The sequence below is a fragment of the Quercus robur genome, chromosome 8, assembly GCF_932294415.1.
Source record: "Quercus robur chromosome 8, dhQueRobu3.1, whole genome shotgun sequence".
Taxonomy (NCBI): domain Eukaryota; kingdom Viridiplantae; phylum Streptophyta; class Magnoliopsida; order Fagales; family Fagaceae; genus Quercus; species Quercus robur.
Window position 1 is genome coordinate 49,826,043 of NC_065541.1, and position 22,154 is coordinate 49,848,196.

General features: G+C 38.6%; 2 protein-coding genes across 2 annotated transcripts; one reads left to right on the forward strand and one right to left on the reverse strand.

The window, feature by feature from the left end:
• Positions 1–4,374: 4,374 nt before the first annotated feature.
• LOC126696842 (uncharacterized) lies at positions 4,375–5,345 on the reverse strand. Its single transcript, XM_050393567.1, has one exon. It carries the CDS (start codon positions 4,984–4,986, stop codon positions 4,378–4,380), a length of 609 nt encoding a protein of 202 aa, XP_050249524.1. The 5' UTR covers positions 4,987–5,345; the 3' UTR covers positions 4,375–4,377.
• Positions 5,346–15,178: 9,833 nt separating this feature from the next.
• On the forward strand, positions 15,179–21,341 carry LOC126696843 (uncharacterized). The gene is made up of 2 exons (XM_050393568.1): positions 15,179–20,179; positions 20,283–21,341. The coding sequence occupies exons 1-2, from the start codon at positions 20,003–20,005 to the stop codon at positions 21,141–21,143; spliced, it is 1,038 nt and encodes a 345-aa protein (XP_050249525.1). The 5' UTR covers positions 15,179–20,002; the 3' UTR covers positions 21,144–21,341.
• Positions 21,342–22,154: the final 813 nt, after the last annotated feature.

Here is a 22,154-nt window from a genome sequence, read left to right on the forward strand (position 1 = left end):
TGCAATACGCGTGGTAGCACAAACAAATCACCAACTAAGTTAAATGCAGTAGAAAATAAAGTTGACACGGTGATTTGTTTTCGAATGGAGAAAACCTCTAAGGCAAAAACCCTACCGGATGAATTTAAGGTCACCACTTCTGAGAATTCACTATTATCACAACAAGCTATTATAAGTAAAGGAATCTCAATATCTTTTACCAACTTACAGTTGAACCCTAACCCCAATACACAATTGGACTTGTTCTGTAGTGACAATCTCTCCTTTTCAATGCACGGTTCCTAGTACGTGACTAACCAATTAATGTACGAATCCAAGTATGTGACTAACACACCAACTTGAGAAGGATGTTCGCTGCAAAGTTCTTCAGTTCATTCACACGATAAAGATCAAGAAGCTCCTTGATTACAAAACCCTACGACGTATAAATGCAGCAGCTTCTTCAAAAGAAAGATGAATAAGAGCAAATTGTCTCCGATCACAATATGCTTGCAACAACAAGTGCAACAACCTTAATTATGACGGTCCTTAAAATAATCCTTATATATGTTTCAGGTTGTAAGAAAAAAAAGCCTAAACACATATACATAGATATGAATGAAATCAGATTTGAAAAATGATTTTCGTAAATCTCGATAGATAGGTTATCTATCAAGCAGCAGTCAAGCGTCGAGCTAAAATTTCCTTTTAAACCTCAATAGATGCAATCTGTCGAGCTAACTGTTGAGCTTTAAAATACAGCACTTCTTCACTTATTTCTTGAACAGATTTGCATGGCTTTAACTCTTGACTTGAATAACATGATTCTTGAAGACTTAAACTCATCCTAGATCTACCCAATTACAAGTAAAGTACGTTTTGTCAAAGGATTAGCCAATTATAAATGATATATGTTCTTAACATGATTCATATATGTCCTAACAAAATGGATGGTGAGAATAAGGGTTTTTTTTTTTTTTTTTTCGTTTTGTACATGAGATAGTATTACTATTTTAACATTTTTTTTAGGAAAAATCAAACTGAAGGGTATGTTATTTCAAAATTTATATGAGGATATTTTGGTATACCAAAAATTGAAAACGAAACAGGGAAATCCTCTTATTAATAGTATAGATGATTCAATAAAGAAATAAAATTAAGTTTTATAATTATGATTATTCTATAACCTTTATCCTTAGAACCAATTTTGAGTGCAAATCAAAACTAAGATAAACAAAATCAAACATGTTGGATAAATCAAAATTAAATAGACTAAGCAAAATGCAATAACTAAATAACCTAGTGAAGCCAGAAACTAGTAAGAAAAAAAAAGTGTGGAAAAGGGAAAAAAATATGAACACAAAATTATGAATTTATTGGAATACACACACTATAGGAATTACTTGTCAAAAAAGGCACATCACACGTACACAACATACACTTCTATACATACCAAAAATATAATTATCAAATTATTCTCAACCTAAATCGATATCCATAATTTGTAATAACTGAGATTGCCTTAGTAATTCGGGGTTTTGGATGAAAAGGTTTTCGTCAAGGGCCATATATGATAGCTGATTGCAATGTGAAATCGTAGATGTCTTTCCTGGTGAAGAAATATATATAGAAACATATATTTTTCTCCTTTAACTACTAAAGCAAGACCAAAGGTCCAAAGGTTTGAAAAGAGATGATGAGTTGAAGAGGAAAAAAGAAAAGGTAAGGGCCCTCACTGGACTCCAGTTGTCGTAGAAGATAATATTGTGAAGAAATATTGAGAAATAAAGAGAAGAACCTATTTAAGAGAAAAAGTGAGATTTGAAAGGCTAAAATAGATGGAGACAGGAAAATTGGATTTTCCCCAACCAAAAAAAACATGGGATGACCTGCGTTACATAGGTGGCCAATTTAACCAACAATCTTTAGTTTCAAAAACTGGTAATTGCTGGATTTTTTAGATAGAAATCTTACTCTAGTTTAATACAAGTGTATATATGTGTATGAATCTCCTTTTTGAAGACTCAAACTCCGGCACCCTTACGCCTCCCTCACCCCCCCCCCCCCCCCTCCCCCCCAACCCACATACCACATGAACTTGGACTTGTAGAGTAACCATCACAACAATGATGCACAATGATGATTGTTGGTTTAGACCTATGATCACCAATTCAAACTGACAATCATGAAATTTTCACATAATCTTCCCCAAATAGGGATGAGTTGACCTTTTTGGCTAGATATAATTTTCCTACAATTTAGGGGGATTTTTGTGGTCCAAAAGATTTTAGAAAAGTCTAAAAATTGACAATAACTAACCAAAACATCCGTGATTTATTTGGACATTAGATTAAAATATAAAATCCTAATTGTTCAAAGAAGGCATGCTTCTTGTAAAAAAATGTAGGAGGATCTTCTGAAGAATGATTCTTTTTCAAAGAGGAGGGTACAACTAGGGGATTTCTGAAATTTTTTCCTCTTTCTTTCCCATTATTCTTCTTCTATTTTTCCTTGTTTAGAAATTATTCAAGCTTGAAAAGAAAATAGGTAACTAGTTCCTAGTTCCTACTTTAGAAATTAAGTCAAGTTTGCAAAGAAAATAGGTAACTAGGCAAACTATACGTAACGTCTAAATTTGATTTGAAACTTCTTCTTTTTTTGTCATGAGTTGGATGATGGAAAGTTATGTTTATGGTGTCTTGTTCAAGCCTCCTTGAATATTTTGAGAATTATATGATTGTTGTTAATGTTGCATGTTAGTTTTAATTTAAATATATATTTTTTGATAATTCAAAAGTTGGGGAGAGGAAATTTGAGTCAATGACATATTCCTTGAAAACATCAAGAATTGTTAGTGAAATAACATGATGGACTCTTAACAATTTCAATTTATAGTTATTATGCAAGATGCCTAGTTTAGGTTTCATATTTAACATATTTAGGCCTAGATTTTTCATTGTTATTCAATTATATGGATGATTAGAATTAGGGCTTTCTTATTGATATATATATATAGAGAGAGAGAGAGAGTTAAAGTTACACCACTCAATATTTTTTAATTGGATACGAATATTGACAAATCCACCGTTAGATTACATTATCTTTATATAATCTCCATGCTTGCAAAATTTCAAGATGATCAAAGATTAATAGTCATGTCATCAATCAATTGTTAAAATTCAAGTTTTTATAGTTTAAAAGATGAGTTATGGATCAAATGGAAAATAACATCCAATTGATATGAAAATTGGTATGCATGTTAAGAATATATAGAACATATAATTCAACGGTTAGATTTTCAAAAAGTTAATTCAATAACAAGTTATTGAGTGGTGTAACATTACTTAGAGTTATAACAAGTGTAACTTGAACCCAACTCATATATATATATATATATATATATATATATATGTGTGTGTGTGTGTTTTAGATTGGTACAAACTTTGGGAAATAATAATAATAATAATAATAATAATAATAAATAAATAAATAATAAGGCCTAAATGCAAAAACACCTTCTAGGACTTTAATTATTCCTTTTAACTCTTGAGATTTTTATATACACCAAATTGACCCATGTGATTAAAATTTGTTAGCTTTTTTAGATGAAAATAAATCACATGATCATTACATGAGCAGAGTTACAAATTTGTTAGCGCATGAGTCTTCTTAATGTAGTCACATGATGGTCACATAATTTTTAGTCAAAAATCGTGTATGTTCTAATAAGTAATATTGTTTACTAAATAAATAAATAAATTTTAAATTTTAAAATATACTATAAATTATGGCCAACTTTTGAATTTGACAAAGGGGGATATAATTGATACCCCCATTTTGAAATTGTTGTTTAACCTTACATTATCGACAAAAACATAATTTTACAATGAAAGGGCAAAATCAACATTTTAACCGTTGGATAAATAAGATCTTAAGTAAAAACAAAATCATAAGTCTTAACAATCAAAACGAAATATCTAGTTCTTATGTTAGACCTTCAGATTAAAAGATCACGCCATCACTACTTTTCAATGGTTAATATACATTCTCATGATTAGGATTAGCTACATGTAATTATCAGTGATTAATTATGATTGATTCTTATAATTGGTTTTGAGACTAGCTATGATAGAATTTTTTTTTTTTTTTTTTTTTTTTTGAGAAACTGTGATAGTATAATTCTAACAGAATTAATTTGTCATAATTGAAGTTTCATCAGGTTGCTACCTTCCAAGCACCAAAAATTAAATTCAAGAAACAATTATGAACATTAGAAAAGAATTTATTTACTTTTCACATGCATAGCTGATTGCACTATCTGAAGCAGTAATACTAATAATATAACCCAAGGGGAAAATAAATAAATAAAAAAGCTAGAAAAAGCAGAGAAATGAAGCACTAAGTATCTAAACCATACTTCTCCGACGATCCCTTCCAACTACTGGACACGCTCCACTGGTCGGAGTTAGCCGCCGACGGGACCCCATTTCCGCACTTCGCCACCGTCCTTACGCTCTCAATCAACGCCTCAGTGCGAGACTCCTGTGACAAAATCTCAGACAACTGCTCAGGGCTAATCACCAGCTTCACCTTCCACACCCCACTGCTATTATACCTCGGTACAACTTCTGGGTCCGAGAACCGCTTCATGATCCCTTGGTTATCACATGAAGACATGCGGTACGGCGTGGTTACATTGATAGACGAAGAAGAAGACATGTTGTTGTTGTTGTTGGTGGCTGTGTCAGATTGCTTGGCGTTGGTGTTGTTGTGTTTGTACGGGTTGAGAGGGAGGAGATAGTATAGTTGTCCCACATGGAGTTCTTCGTTGTGGAGAAGTGGCTGTGCAAAGAGGTCTCGGCTTCGGAATATGGCGTGGCCTGGGAACTCGTTTGTTATGCACTCTACGGTGATGGGTGCGTAGAGTTCCATGATGCCACCACTTGAGGTTATTACCTTCACCATCTCTTCCATTCCACCAAACCCTTTAAACACACAATTCCCCATTGATAATTGAACAAAGCTTGTTATACTTTCTCCAAAGAAAGATCGATGGTGGATGGATTAAAAGAAAGACTCAAAGACTGATATTACGCGGAATATTAGAAGATTGTTGTGAGAACATAAATTATGAGGTAACTGTGAGAAGGGTATTTCTTGAGGGTTTCTTGTGAGGCCATTACCAGCCGACACAAGTATCCCTTTCTTTGTAATCTAAAAGACCTTCACGGGGGTTTTTTGGGTGTTGTGGCCCCACCTTTTCTATACTAGGATGCATGGCACATGGACCGTTTGATAATCACAATCACGACAAATTTGAGAGAGGGTGGCAACCTATGGTAATAGGAAATAGGCATCAACGCGCCCATGACCATGTGTGAGAATCAGGGGACTCAAACCAAGACCAAAGTTTTATAGGCCTAAAGCATTGCCGCTAGACTACTTATCGATTTGGTTGATTAAATATATTAGGACTGATACAACATTACTTTTTATTTTTTATTTATTTATGAGTGAATAACTTTTAATTCAAGTGAAAATTAATATAATAAAACAACAAAACATACAACATTATCTAGAATTATTATTTACATTATTTTTATTATAAACCAATTGTAATAGGCTATTTTAAATTTTTAGAGGAAAAAAAATTAGGAAGTATATTGCGTATTTAAATATATGATTTACAATCATAGTTTTCATTTATGCACCATTGTTTTAATAAGGTGAAAGTTGAAGTTAAAGGTGATATATGAGTTATTTTAAAACTACAACATTTACTACACATTATTATAACTATCTTATGTGATACTTATAATAAATTGTGTATTATTTTTATATAAACCTGTCATTTTTTTATACTACTCAAAATCTATCACCTCACATTTGTCGTAAAATAAATTGTGATCTCATTATATATGACTTCGAATTTCTACTTTTGTAGGTACAGTGCATTGGTCAACGATTTTGGAGGGCAGATGAGAATTTGACCATACTGGTGTGGATCATGATGGACATGGGGTTGATGGTCAATTGGCAACATCATGTGTCCACAACTTTTTTTTTGTCTTTGCTTTAAAAAGTGGACCCACTTTTTGGGTCGACTCTCGCTTAAAAAGAAGGGATAAATTAGACTTTTACGGGTTGGAGGGGCCTACCATTGATTTCGATGTGCGGATCTGTAATCGTGTGCCAGAAGAGAAGAGCTATAAATGGACAAGACAATAGTAAACGGCACACGACGCCGTTTATTAACCCATCTGGAAACCCAATATTGAGTTTAGAGTTCTGTATTCAGTGTATCGGACAAGCTAGGAGAGAATAGTGCAGGAGGAGATACTGATTAATCTTAACAATAATACTACAACACGCTCAATTTCACAACTTGTTAATTTATGCAATAGTAAGTGATGAATCAAAAATTGTGAATCCATATAAACAAAAGTAGACAAAAAGTTTTAACCATTTACAATCACGCACATTAATATATTGTGAAATTGAGTATAGAAATAAATGTGTCCCTAAAGTTCTTCATCCTAATGACAATGAAAGCTCAACAATTTCCTTTGTCCCATTTCTTTAGATACCAAATCCGGGGATTAGGCTTAGGCAATAATCAATAATGTCCTTTCCCAGCAACCTCTGATGAATCTTGTTCCGGCCCATATGCAGGGCATAACCTACGACCTTGGGGTCACCATACCCCACTGAGCAGATGGGTCAGGTGACTTGTCCAAATTCTTTAGCAAATCATGGGGCAATTACAATATAATTCAGTGCTAGCAATAATTGAGACTTTTTATTTTCCCCTAGCTTTTTATTTTGTTGAGGGGAGAAAAAAAAAAAACTATATATTCCACACCGAACACAAGCTTCATTGATTTTGGTATTTCACATGTTTGATATATTTGTATGGGAATCCCTATTAACGTATTGTGTGTATGTATGAACTATGAAACACTCTAGGTATACATATTGCAGTCTCCTTATTATGAGGCCCCCACCGTCACTTAGTGCTTTCGGTGACACTCAAGTTTATTTTGAATCCATGTTCTTTGTTTGTAATGATGTTTTGATCAGAAAAATACATAAAAATAGTTTTGGGATGGCTGGACCTAGCTAGCACGGGGTGAAGAGGAATATATTTGTTAACAACAATAGAACTTTAGATTACCGTTTGAGATTTTGAGTACATGACAAGAGGGTTAAAAGGAATCTATATTCCATAATTACATTGGCGTTTTAAGCATCATTTCTTACGAGATGGTGCTTTCAACTCAGTACAACGTCAAATTAGACACCATTCATTATGTCTATTTTAGGCTGTAAAAATAAAGTTGAGCAAAAAGGATAATGCTAAAAACACAACAGTAACAACAAAAATCGTAATTTTTTTTTTCCCATAAAGTGTTGATAAAGTTTGTTAGGATTAAAACAATATTATTTTAACATTATTTCATCACTCATATTACTTTTATTATACACTAATCACGTAGGTCATGATAGTAATTATGAAAAATATCATAAAATTTTTATGCTCATTTTGTAATAGTTTTCTTTAACCCTAATGAACACTGCAATTAGTTGATCCATGATAGATTGGATTTTCATCTATTCCCACGACCACTATCGGTTTGAACCATGTCCTTTCGCTATAATTTTAAAATTCTAGGTCGAATGAAGAAGAAGCCTTTTGCAACCACTTAGAAATTTTATATTAAACGTAATGCCTCTAAAATCTACAAAGGGACTAGGTCGTGGAAGTTATGTGTAACACAAACCTAATGGGCGACATAGTATGATTTGGTTGTCTAAGATTCGAAACACTACTTTTTTTGTTTGGCCAGAGATTTGACCCGAGAAAGAAGATCAAAAAGCAAAGTTTCGGCCAAGTGCAACTAATAATAAAATAAATTTAAAAAAAAAATCTGTTAATTATATATAGATGGAAAAAGCAAAACTGTGCACCTTGCTACAAAAGTTGCTGTTTCATTAAATTATATTATTATATATGGTAATAATAGTGCATATGTTGGAATATCACCTTCATAAAGATGTTTTTTTTTTTTTTTAAGGGACTTTGGAAAGAAGAAGAGAAAAGTGGGCAAGTGCAACTACTTAAAAATTTGCTGTTAATCATATATAGATGGGAAAAGCATAAAAGTACGCCTTATCAAAAAATTATCATTTCTTGAAGCTAAAGATGAGAAATAACCGTGAATTTATATTCTTTTGCACAAATTTTTCACACATTCATATATAATATTTACAATTACATGTGTTGTTATACACATTTTAAAAGTGAAAGGTAATTTCACATTTAAAACGTAAAAGGTAAATATATACAAAATATATTAAATAAGTTATATGGGATAATCATTACTCATGTTATGATTTTCACTTTTGAAAAAATAAGTAAAAACATTTTTAAAAAAGAAAGAGGCTTGAAAAGAAGAAGTCAAAATGAGTTTGGCAAATTATTAAGTAGCATGGCCGTTCCCATCCCGAAAAATTGCGTGACGTCTCCCTCATTCGGCCCATGTTTCACATCTTTTAATATCACCATCATGAACTTGATTGAAATACATGAAGATCCAAAAACCAAAACAAATATATGCGGATATGATAATTTTGAAGAAGTCTACGTAATTACAATCTTAGAAAGTGGGACCATCTTTAAATGCATGAGATTAGATATGTCTTAAAATGGCTGCTTGTTTATCTCTACAAATATCCATCTCCTATTTTACATTAATTAAACAAAATATGACTGGTTGTTCATTCATGCATTAACAAGAACAAAATCAGATGATGGTTTTGTGATTGTGAGTAATCTTAAGAGAAATAATATATAAACAATTTTTTTTATATAGACTACGAACTATATATTTAAAAACTTAGATATTTAAAAAAAAATTAAAAATTAAAAACCATGTACTAGAAACCACATATCAAATACTTGAAATTCTGAACCCGTTTGATAAAAGATTTTTAATAATATTATTTAAATTTTATAAAAATACATGTAAATAAAAAAAATACATAAAAATACGTCATTCTTTTCATATTTCAAATGAGCTCTATTTTCATGCTGCTGATTGACAAGAATTTTGTCAAATTGGTTACGTCAACCTTAACCATGTATTTCTTGTGGGCCGCATGCGTATTTATTACGGTGTTGGTTACGGTTTTAAAAAATGACATAAGCACACTCACATCCACATAAAATATATTGATTGAGAGCAATCCGAGAGAGTAGAGAGAGAGAGCTAAAGCTAGAGCTAGAGCTAGAACTAAAGAGAAATAGAATAGTAATGGGAAACTTTTTTGGGCGAAAAAAAGGGGTGCATCCAGTGGACCAAGCTGATGGAATAAGAGTCCCATCGAGCTACTTAAGAATTAGAGTGCGAATGAGTAAGAGGAAACTCAAGGAGATGATGGCTCAAGTGGATTTAACCCAAGGTAACTCAGACTTAGGTGGCTTGATCATGCAAGAGTGCTTGGAAGGTAGGTTAAACGCTCGTGCTCTTTTCTATGGGATTGAGTTTTAATTAACAAAGAAAAGTACTGTGATTGTAAGTTAACAAAATAAGAATTGTTCAATGGTTTAAGTTCTGTTTATATTTTATATATGCACGTATGTGACGTGTGTGTGTCTGTGATTATATATTGTGTAGAGAGAGATTTATAGATTATATATTAATATGAGATTTTAGTTAGGGTGGAACCAAAATAAAAATTTTATTGTATTGTATTGTATTGTATTGTATTGTTGTGTGTTCATCTTCTTTAAGGGATTATATTGATTGTTTTACTTTGGCAAAGCAAAATTGTATCACCTGCGCAGTAGAAGAAGTTCTCATATTGCTTAAGTGTACGTGCAGGTTTTTTTAAAAAAAATTTATGGAACTATAGATTTTTTATTTTATTTTATAATTTGATACTTACAAAATTGGTTGATGGCAATTTGAACCATGAAAGTTTCCACTATAAAGCACTGTTTTTTTTTTGGATGAATGAACTATAAAGCTCTGTTAAAACTATATAGTCGGTGTTTGCGTAAATAAAATTATAAAAAATACATAATTAGAAAAACAAACGGTTCTTTCAGACCAAAGGTTGATCAGTTGGTCCAACTTCCACCGTTCGCTCTAGGTATGCATAATTTAGGGTGCATGATCAAATTAGAGGCTCGAAATCTGTTGAGAATTTCTTCGTCAATATAGGCATAATGAAGTTGTGAGGTCCATGGGCTTACAATCCAGTAGCAACCTTCTCCCTATCCTTTATTGCAGATTTGATAATCCCTTCTTTAAAGATAGAATTAATAATTTGAAGCATAAGTTAGGCCCAAATTCTTTTCTTTTCTTTTTTTAATTGTCAGAAACAGTAATTTTTTTTTCATATCAAGAATGAGAAAACTAGGTTACATCTGCAGTCACTTCAGAGTCTATGATGGTTGGAGTCCAAGTTACAAAATCATTCACAAATTGGGCATATCGTCGGCCCAAATTCAATTGAGTGTGTTAGAGAGCACAAAACTTATTACAACTGGTTTATATTCCTTGAATACGCACAAGTGCAATTAAAAAAAAACCAATTAATATATATATATACACACACACAAGGACGGAGCTATTGTTGGACGTAGGAGGCAGTGGCCCCTAGATTTTTAAAAAAAAAAATTAGTATATATATAATATATTATTTTTAGCAATTTGTTTCAATAAAATTGCACTTTGCCCCCCTCAACAATATTATTGATATTTTTTAAATCTATAAAAAAAAAATATAGCCCAACAACAAAAATTAAGCCCAAACAAAAACCCAAAACAAACACAGGCAAAAAAAATATTCAAAACCGATTCTAACTAAAAGGGGATTTCTAAGCCAACTTACAGCAAGACACACATATAATAAAAGGAAAAAAGAAGGGGATTTCTAAGCCACTAAAAAAAATAAAAATAAAAATAAAAAAACCTAACTTACGGTAGAAGACCTCAGAACTGAGAAATTGGGCAACGGCACGACAACAGAACAACAGTGTAGCAGAAGTAAAGGTAGACCAATGCATCACACCTGACGCCACTGGCCAGCACCAGTCCACCGCAGCAATCAGCACCACCCAAACCTAGTAACATTTTTTTCCTCTCTCATATCTGAATCTCTTATACTTGGTTAGTTGGTTGATTAACTTAGATTTAATCATATGTGTTGACAGTGTTGTGAAGAAAATTGAAAGAGAGACAAAGCTCAGAGACTCCACCACATCCAAAAATAGAAGAAGAGATTAGAAAGAAAGAGTCAAAAAGAGAGAGGTAGACTCTAACTCCATCTTTGAACTTTCTCTTTCAATCTTTAATAAGGCCTAAATTCTTCTTCTTCTTTTTTTATAATAAATGGTGGTCAAGTGGTGTCTTGTCTCTATTCTAGTAACTAACAACAGTGAATTATGTAAAACAAAACAATGCCTATCACTGGTGGCTCTACATAGGGTCCAGGGTGAACCTGTGACCACTCTCGCCTATAAAAAATTAATATTATTATGTATAAATTTTAAAAATTTATGATTTATTTTAGATAAAATTTGGCAATAAACTTGGTTGTAAGGTAAGGCTACAATTCCATTCAATATTTTTTTTTATTGGTTGTGAATTTAATAAATCCACCATTTAATTATATTTTCTTCTTTTATCCTTCATACTTGTAAAATTTCAAGAAAATCAAAAATCAATAATTATGTCATCAATCAAATGTTTAAATTTTGAGTTTTTGCAATCTAAAATTATACACAAAAAATAAGTTTATAATTGAATAGTAAATAACATCCGATTGACTTGAAACTACATGTATTTTAAGAACATAGAGAACATGCAATTCAACGGTTAGATTTGCAAAATATGTAGCAATGTTAATTTGTTTAGTGAGAGTTGTAGTTTTGTGCTACAACTTAGTTTGTAGCCAAATTTTGTCCTTAAACTTTAGTCCCCTTAACAATATATTAAATCCTTACATAAATTATAAAAAATAAAAAAAGTCGAAGAAAAATTTTATTTAACTAAAATTTTAAAAGAGATGTAGCTTGTAACATTAATAATGAGATTATCATATAACGATTTCAAAATAAGAAAATTCGTAGAAGGAAATTATAAGACTTTATGTGTTTGTATGTGGGTGTTTGTGTGTGTGTGTGTGTGTGTTTTTTGTTGTCAATATATAAAATTCTCCTTTTATTATATTTTTACAATTTAAGTTTCTTAATGATCACCTTCAAAAGCATTTCTGGAGCCGCCATTGATGCCTATGTGATGTTCTGACAGTTCTATGCATTTTATTGTAGATTTGTAGTTTTGTTTGTTATTGTTTTTGTCTATTAGTGTCTTTTAAAAAATTAAAGAGATTTTTTTAAGGTAAATAATTAAAGAAATTATTTGCAACTTTAAAATTTATTGGTTATTTGTTGACTACTTGTGTGCATAGTGCTTATCTATTGTGTGTAATGGTTGTAGATTTTTGACCATATAATGACATGATAATTTCAAATTATATTTTATTTATAGATTATGAAAAAGTCAACTACCATATTTGATTTTTTCAAAAAATAAGCTTCAAATGATTTAGAAGTTAATACTAGTGGTGCAACATTGTCAACTACTAATGTTAAGGAAAATCCTAATGTCCAATTTTCATAAATAATTGCATCGTAATATCTTAAAAAACAATAATTTTGTGTATTTTTCTTTGGTAATGGTTTATTAAATGAATGTTTATTTGGAGTTTCAAATTTTTTTTTTTTTTTTTGTTTATACTTTTACCCCCTAACTCTAAGTCCTAGTGGCTCCGTCCCTATATATATATACACACACAAAACTTGTGTGTGGAGGGTTGGTGAAACTTTTCCATCTAATAAGCAATCAACTATATACATTCATCCAATCAAAAAAATAAAATTAAAAAATTGTATACATTTGTAGGGGTGAAATTTACAAGTCAACAGTGGGCTTTGGGCCCCGCGCAGAGTCTAGCCATGACAAGAAGGGAAAACGGGGCCAGAAGATTTCCAGCCCAATCCTGTTGGGCCGAACTTATTTAAGGGGCGTCCGAGGAGGAGTGCCTCCTCAGACACACCAAATGGGAGTCCAACGTACACCCTGCACACAATGAGGAACCATCCCAAGCAAGAGGAAAATGTTAGACGTCCAGGAGGCAACCACAGTTGCCGCATTAAATGCAAGGAAGCTACTTTTCCAGTCACATTAATGTAGAGAAGACAGGTGAATAGTGTTATCTTGGCCAGTGCAACTCACAGAAAGATAAGGTGGATGTCCGATGGGACAGGCACTCAAGTGAAAGTCCAGATGGTTAACAAGTGTAAGGCTCTTATCAATTTGAGGGTGCTATATAAGAGAAGGAAATCCCCATGAAGAGGGGATCAGAGAATTGAGGAAAAAGAAAGAGAGAGAGAGAGGTGAAAGAATTCTGTAGTCTGTAACCAAGAGCAAGAGGTGCACTTATACGTCTCCTCGAATCGATACCCTGTGAACTAAAATGGAATATTCTCACGTTCAATATGCTGCATGGCATACATCTAACTGACGTTCACTTCGTCTAGCCCTAGTTCTATAACTCGCTCTCTACAAATTCATTGTCTAGGGACTTTTGGGCCAGAACCACTTACTTGTTGGGCCTGGGCCCCAAAAACCGCCCCTACAATTGGCGCCGTCTGTGGGAAGAACTTGTGTCTCGACAAGTGAAACAGTAAGAAATGGAAGGACCAGGTCCGCGCCAAACCGGACGTGCAGATTCTCAACGGCAGGACAATTTTTTAAATCTCGAACGAGGGAAGGACCAAGATAATCAACGAGAGGGCAGTGTGAACACCTCTCACACGAGTAGAAGCCGCTCAAAATGGAAGGATCATGCATCCCATAAGCAAAACGATCGAAAGGCTCTACAACAAGAGATTGATGATCTGAAGAAGAAGCTGCGCCGAGCGCAGTAGAAACGTCCTTCACCCGACTCAGGCACTAGCAGTGATGAGGAAAACGAATACCGGCGAAGATCAAGAACCCCTCTGAGCGAGACATTTTCCTACGAGGAAGAGCGGCCTCACAAACGCAGCCACAAAAGCCCATCTTACCAAGGCCTGGCCAACGATGCCATGAGCAAGGCCCTGGATCACATCTCCCAGTCGCCGTTCACGCATAGAATAAAGAGGGCAGTGCTCCCTCGGTGGTTCCATCAACCAACGTTTGCCATATACAATGGTCGGACCGACCCAGTAGAGCATGTAAGCCAATTCAATCAGAGGATGGTCGTCCACTCCAGGGATGAGGCGTTAATGTGTAAGGTGTTTCCATCAAGCTTGGGACCTATGGCGATGAGATGGTTTGATGCCCTCCAGCCGAATTCCATAGATTCCTTTAAACAGCTAACACAGGCTTTTGGTTCCCGTTTCATCACCAGCACTAGAGTCCCTCAGCCCCTCGACTCCCTCCTATCCTTGTCCATGTGGGAAGGAGAGACGCTAAAGGCCTACTCGGACAGGTACTGGGAAATGTGTAACGACATAGAAGGAAATTACGATGACGTCGCCATTAGACATTCAAAAGGGGCTTGCCGACAGAACATGGCTTAAGAAAGTCCCTCACTGGGAAGCCAGTCACCAGCGTGCGCCAACTCATGGACAGAATTGACAAGTACAAAAGGGTCGAGAAGGACCAGCAGATGGGGAAGGGTAAAGCGAAGGTTGTCCCTCAGGAGAGGGGGGACTTCAGGTTGGACCGCTTTAACAGTAGTAACAGGCCGAGAAGAGACTACGTGGAACAGTCCGGACCTACTGGGGCTCAGGCAGTCCATGCTGTGTTCCGAGAATCGTTGCACAAGATCCTGGAGAAGGTGAAGTGCGAACCCTTCTTTCAGTGGCCGAACAGGATGGCGGGCGACCCCTTAAAACGCAATCAGAATCTGTACTACGCGTACCACCAGGAGCCAGGTCACACCACCGACGATTGCAGGAATCTGAAAAACCACTTGGATCGGCTTGTCCGAGAAGGGAAGTTGAGGCATCTATTGCACCGCCCTGAAGGATGGCAGGAACAGTCAAATGTCGAAACCAGACAAGGCACATTGAGGCCACCCATTGGCACAATAAATGTCATTCTTGCCGCACCTGGGAGAACCGGTTCTAGCCCTTTCATAGTAATGTCAGTGGGCAGGTTCCCGACTAAGCCAGACGAAAGGGAATCCAAGAGAGCCAAAGTGAGTGCCACGCCATTGATCGGGTTCACGGAGGAAGACAAGCAAGGAACCCTTCAACCCCACGACGATGCCCTAGTCGTCACGCTTAGAATAGGAGGTTATGACATGAAAAGGGTGTTAGTTGATCAAGGCAGCGCCATGGAGGTAATGTACCCTGATTTGTATAAGGGGTTGAACTTGAAGCCAGAAGACCTGTCGCCATACGATTCCCCTCTGGTCAGCTTCGAAGGAAAAATCGTCATCCCGAAAGGCATGATTAGGCTGCCTGTGCAAACAGACTCAGACGTGGTAGAGGTGAACTTCATTGTCGTAGATGCATACTCCCCCTACACAGTTATTGTGGCCCGGCCGTGGCTTCATGCACTAGGGGCTGTGCCATCAACCTTGCACCAAAAAGTGAAGTATCCGTTAGGAGGTCAAGTCAAAGAAATAATAGGGAACCAAGGAATGGCTAGACAATGCATGGTGTCGGCAATCTCACGACGACCAAATAGTGAACCTTCCACTTCAGCCGAGAGCGGCTTATAGCAATCAATGACCCCGATCCCAACTGCGGGTAGTGGAGGACCGGTCATGGAGGCGAGCTGTGAAGAGCTGGAGAAAGTACTCGTCGGATCAGACCCTGAGAGGTTTTTTCAGATCGGCTCGGAATTACCACCACAGGAGAAGTCAACGCTAATTGATTTTCTTCGACGGAATGAGGACGTATTCGCCTGGGATCCCTATGAGGCCCCCGGGGTTGACTCAGATCTCATATGCCATCACCTTAATGTTAACCCGGCTATAACACCAAAGAAGCAACCTCCTCGGCGGCCGTAAAAAGAACATGCAGACGCTGTGAGAGAAGAGGTCGCAAAATTGAAGAAAGCTGGGGCTATCAAGGAAGTATTCTACCCCGAATGGTTAGCCAACACAGTCGTGGTAAAGAAGAAGAGCGGGAAATGGCGGGTCTGTGTAGACTTCACGGACTTAAACAAGGCCTGCCCAAAGGATCCTTTCCCAATGCCGCGGATAGACCGATTGGTAGATGCGACTGTCGGACACCCCCGAATGAGTTTTTTGGACGCTTTCCAGGGCTTCCATCAGATATCCCTGGCTGCCGAAGACCAAGAAAAAACCGCTTTTGTCACCCCAGTTGGAAACTATCATTATAAGGTAATGCCCTTCGGCTTGAAGAATGCCGGGTCGACCTATCAGAGGATGATGACTAGGATGTTTGAACAGCAGATGGGTAAGACTGTTGAAGTGTATATAGATGACATGGTAGTAAAGAGCAAATTGGTGGCCGACCACATCAGAGACCTCGGTGAAGTCTTTCAAATTCTGAGAAAATACAAGCTACGACTGAATGCATCCAAATGTTCATTTGGGGTGGGATCAAGAAAGTTCTTAGGCTATATGGTGACCCACAGGGGAATAGAAGTCAACCCTGATCAAATAAGAGCCATTCATAGCCTGCAGCCCCCTCAGAATCCCAAAGAGGTCCAGAAGCTTACCGGCATGATAGTTGTTTTAAACCGTTTCATCTCCCGCTCAGCGGACAGATGCAGACCTTTCTTCCTCCTATTGCACAAGTGGAAGGGCTTCGAGTGGACTGAGGAGTGTGCTTTAGCTTTCCAGCAACTCAAGGAATACCTCGCCCGACCACCGATCATGTCCAGTCCCGATGCCGACGAGGTGTTGTTCGCATAGATCGCAGTAGCCTCTCATGCGGTGAGCTTAGTGCTAATCCGAGAAGACAACGACACGCAACGACCCGTGTATTACGTGAGCAAATCGCTGCAGGAGGTAGAGACCTGGTATCTCCCCCTTGAAAAAGCTATCTTGGCCGTCGTACAAGCCACGCGGAAGCTCCCCCACTATTTTCAGGCACATACAGTAGTTGTGCTAACTCAACTTCCGCTAAAATCCGTCCTCCGCAGCGCCGACTACATAGGTAGAATTGCTAAGTGGGGAACGATCCTGGGCGCCTTCGACATTAGATACATGCCTCGCACCGCCATAAAAGGTCAGGTCCTCACTGATCTAGTAGCTGAATTTGCGGAGCCCACCCTAGAAGGAATGGAAATGTCGGGATCACCAAGTGCTGATGAGAAACTGATCAGCATAGTCTCTCAACATGAACATAATTGGTGGAAAGCACACATCGACGGAGCAGCGAACCAAAGGGGCTCAGGGGTGGGGCCTGTTCTAGTCTCTCCCGAAGGGATAACCATAGAAAAGTCGTTGAGGCTCGGATTCTCTGCCACGAATAACGAAGCCGAGTATAAGGCGCTGTTAGAGGGGATGTCAATGATCCGAAAATTGGGTGGAAAGTGCATAAGTATATTCTCGGATTCGAGACTCATCGTGGGACAAGTGAACGGGGAATTGGAGGCGAAGGATGAAAGAATGCAAAAGTACCTTGCCCGGGCTAAACACCTGCAGACCCATTTCTATCACTTCCGCTTAACGCATATACCCAGAAGTGGGAACACCCATGCTGATTCTTTCGTAACGCTGGCCACCTCCTCGGCTCAGCCCCTTCCGCGGGTTATTTTAGTTGAAGATCTCTGCCGCCCAACAACAGAGAAGGCCAACGGAATTCGAGTACACAACGTCGGGGCAGGACCTAGCTAGATGGACCCTCTGGTGCTGTTCTTAAAGCATGACACCTTGCCAGACGATAAGGTTGAGGCTGACAAAATCATGAGGAAAGCTTCTCGATTCTAGCTGTCTGAGGACTCCAAACTTTACAGACGCTCGTTCTCGGGGCCATACCTACTATGTGTGCACCCAAAGGCTACAGAACTCATCCTGGAGGAGTTACATGAAAGGATTTTTGGAAGCCATACGGGGGGCAGGTCCCTCTCCCACAGGGCCATGACGCTAGGTTACTGGTGGCCGAGCATGCATAAAGAGGCTCTGGAATATGTGAAGAAGTGCGACCAATGCCAAAAGTTCGCCCCAAACATACATCAGCTGGGCGGAGAACTTAACCCGCTGTCCAGCCCTTGGCCATTCGCACAATGGGGCCTAGACATACTAGGACCGTTCCCCAAAGTGGCTGGGAACAAGAAATTTCTTCTCGTCGGCACCGATTACTTCACAAAGTGCATCGAAGCTGAGGCGTTGGCAAACATCAGGGACGTCGATGTCAAGAAGTTTGTTTGGAAAAATATTATCACTAGGTTCGGGACCCTGCACACCCTGATCTCGGACAACGGCCTCCAGTTTGACAGCAAAGCCTTCAGAGAATACTGTAATGAGCTGGAAATTATCAATCGATACTCCATACCGGCCTACCCACAGGGTAATGGACAGGCGGCAGCCATCAATAAAACCATAGTGAATGGACTGAAAAAGAGGTTGGTCGATGCGAAAGGGAGGTGGGTTGAAGTGTTAGCCCATGTCTTATGGACATACCGCACCACGCCTCGCAGGTCCACGGGAGAAACCCCCTTTTCATTGATCTACGGAGCTGAGGCTATCATCCCACTGGAGATAAACTTCCCAACACAGAGGACAACTGCCTTCAACCCCATTGCTAATAACAGCCTTCTGGAAAAAAGCTTGGATCTCCTCGAAGAAAAAAGGGAAAGTGTAATGGTCCACCTAGCATACTATCAGCAAAAGCTCAAACAGGGCTACGACGCCAAGGTGAAGTCAAGGCCATTGGCGCCCGGGGATCTAGTGCTGAGGAAAGTCCTGGGCACCGCGAGGAACCCTGCATGGGGAAAGCTTAGACCAAACTGGGAGGGCCCATACCGTATCACTTCCGTAGCCGGCATAGGGGCATACTTTTTGGAAGATTTGGATGAACATGTGGTGCCACGCCCATGGAATGTAAATAACCTAAAAAGGTACTGTTATTAATGAAAGACATCATTCTTGACGCCGTATTACTATACAGCTACTTGGACTAAGTGTTAAACAGAACCCAAGTCCTGCCTGGCTCCTCGGACCACAGACTTGGGGGAAATTAACCTCGCAGCGATTTTCACTAAGTGTTAAACAGAACCCAAGTCCTGCCTGGCTCCTCGGACCACAGACTTGGGGGAAATTAACATCGCAGCGATTTTCACTAAGTGTTAAACAGAACCCAAGTCCTGTCTGGCTCCTCGGACCACAGACTTGGGGGAAATTAACCTCGAAGCCACTTTCACTAAGTGTTAAACAGAACCCAAGTCCTTCCTGGCTCTTCGGACCACAGACTTGGGGGAAATTAACCTCGAAGCCATTTTCACTAAGTGTTAAACAGAACCCAAGTCCTGCCTGGCTCCTCGGACCACAGACTTGGGGGAAATTAACCTCGTAGCGATTTTCACTAAGTGTTAAACAGAACCCCAAGTCCTGCCTGGCTCCTCGGACCACAGACTTGGGAGAAATTAACCTCGAAGCCACTTTCACTAAGTGTTAAACAGAACCCAAGTCCTCTTGACCAACGAGCTTGCTGGAGCTGATGGAAGGTCAGCCGGGAAAGACTGTACCTGCAAAAACAATACCAACCCAGGCTTCATCTCTTCCAGCTAGGTCTCCTCCTCCTGCTCCTCGTCACCCTCCTCGGTCATCTCCACAACCAGCGCTTCCCAACGCTGCTGAGCAGAAAAGGCGCAGAGAACAGAAGGGCAAGGAGGTGGCGGATACGAGCAAGTCTCGTCCCACTCGAGAGGAGGATGACCAACGAGCTGCAAAGCAATAGAAAACTAAGCACCAAACCACGCGGGGCCAAGAGAAATCTGATTCCCCACATCCTAAGCCACAAGCATGGTTGCCAGCACCTATGCACGGTGGGGAGCCCCTGCGAGATGTTGCCTCTATAAGGGACTTTAACGGCGGCATAGGGTGTCACGTAGCCTCGGCCATAAAGGAAGCCTTATTGCTCCCGAAAGACATGGCCGAAATAAAGAATATGAGGAAGAATGAACTCGTCCTCGACAACAAACGATATTTGGGCATGGTAAGAAGCTATCTTTTATCCTTTTTCATTCTATGACTGTTACTCACTAATATGCACTTTTCATTGACTACAGTGTTAACCTCCTTTCTTTTTTTTTTTACAGATCATCCAAAATACTTTCAAGCTAGATGAGATGCTCAATGCCTGTTCCGATCAGCTAGATGGCGAAAGGAAAAGACGGGCAACGGCTGTACAGACCTTGTCCAAATCTGAACAGGACTTGGCCGACGCAAGGAAAAAACTACAGGTCGAAGAGCAAGCTCGTAAGAGCGCCGAGTCAGCATTAAAAGGCTACCAGAAGCAGGCCGAGGACCAAGCAAGGCTTCTGCGAGAGGCGAATGCCGAGCTAAAGAAGACTCAGGAGCAAGCTCTTGTTCTTAAGAAGCACCTGGAGGAAACTCAGAAGCTAAGGGAGCAAGCTGAAAAGCTCAAAGAGCAAGCCGAGAAAGCGAAAATCAATGCCGAACAGGCAATGAACGAAGCTGAGCAGAGAGGCTACGAAGTTGGTATAGCTGAAACTGAGAAGGCTTTGAGAGCCGAGGTTCCAGAGGTATGCCGAATCTACTGCGCAAGAACTTGGAGCGAGGCTCTTAACCGTGCTGGGGTTGAGGCCTCATCCGAGTTACGTAGGCCGGAGAACATATATTATCCCGAGGCGATACGCCCCTCAGTTCTTCAACCCCATCAGGCTGATGCTCCTTCCCCAGTTATTAACCTAAACGAGGAGGTTTTGCCTCGCAATTCTCCTCCTCGCGGCCAACCGGAACCAGCTAAAGAGGGACTTGCCCCTCCAGGAGCTTCCCCAGACAAGACCACCACCGCTTCGGAGGCAGAGACGGCCTCCCAGGGTTTTCAACGGAAATTGGACTCCACAGTTCTACCCACTGGGAGCATTACCAAAGCCAAAGATGGAATCTCAACTTCGGAGGCAGACCTACCCGCCAGCCAGAACCCACAGATCTAGTTGAAATTTAAAAAAGTAAAACCTGTTTTGTAACTTAATTAGACACTTAGTAGAGGACTTTCTTGCTTATTTTCTTATCACTCTTGCGGCTCTATATTATTTTTGCACTCGTTCACTTTGTCATTGTAATTTTAGATGGGTTCATTTCAACCACCTTCTTGATTGTATGCCAACTTGCGTCCAAAGATCTCCCTCTGACTCCTCAATGAATGTTACAGGGCATTATTTCCCGTCAAGTTTATGATTAGAAGATCTATCACAACTCTGTTACTATTCAATAATTCAATACACAACATAGGAGGTTAATCTCTACCAAGTTTGCGGTCTGAGGACCTGGCATAACTTAGTTTCTATTCACCGTTTTAATATACCTTATAGGGCGTTAATTTCCACTAAGTTCGCGATCCGAGGACCTGGCACAACTTAGTTTCTGTTCAACAATTCAATATACAATATAGGATGTTAATTTCCACTAATTTTGCGATCCGAGGACCTGGCATAACTTAGCTTCTGTTTAACAATTCAATATAAATCATAGGACGTTAATTTCTACTAAAGTTTGCGATCCGAGGACCTGGCATAACTTAGTTTCGGTTTAACATTTCAATATAAATTATGGGATGTTAATTTCCACTAAGTTTACGATCCGAGGACCTGGCATGGCTTAGTTTCTGTTTAACATTTCAATATAAATTATGGGATGTTAATTTCCACTAAGTTTGCGATCCGAGGACCTGGCACGGCTTAGTTTCTGTTTAACATTTCAATATAAATTATGGGATGTTAATTTCCACTAAGTTTGCGATCCGAGGACCTGGCATAGCTTAGTTTCTGTTTAACATTTCAATATAAATTATGGGATGTTAATTTCCACTAAGTTTACGATCCGAGGACCTGGCATAGCTTAATTTCTGTTTAACATTTCAATATACAATATCGGATGTTAATTTCCACTAAGTTTGCGATCCGAGGACCTGGCATAACTTAGTTTCTGTTTAACATTTCAATATA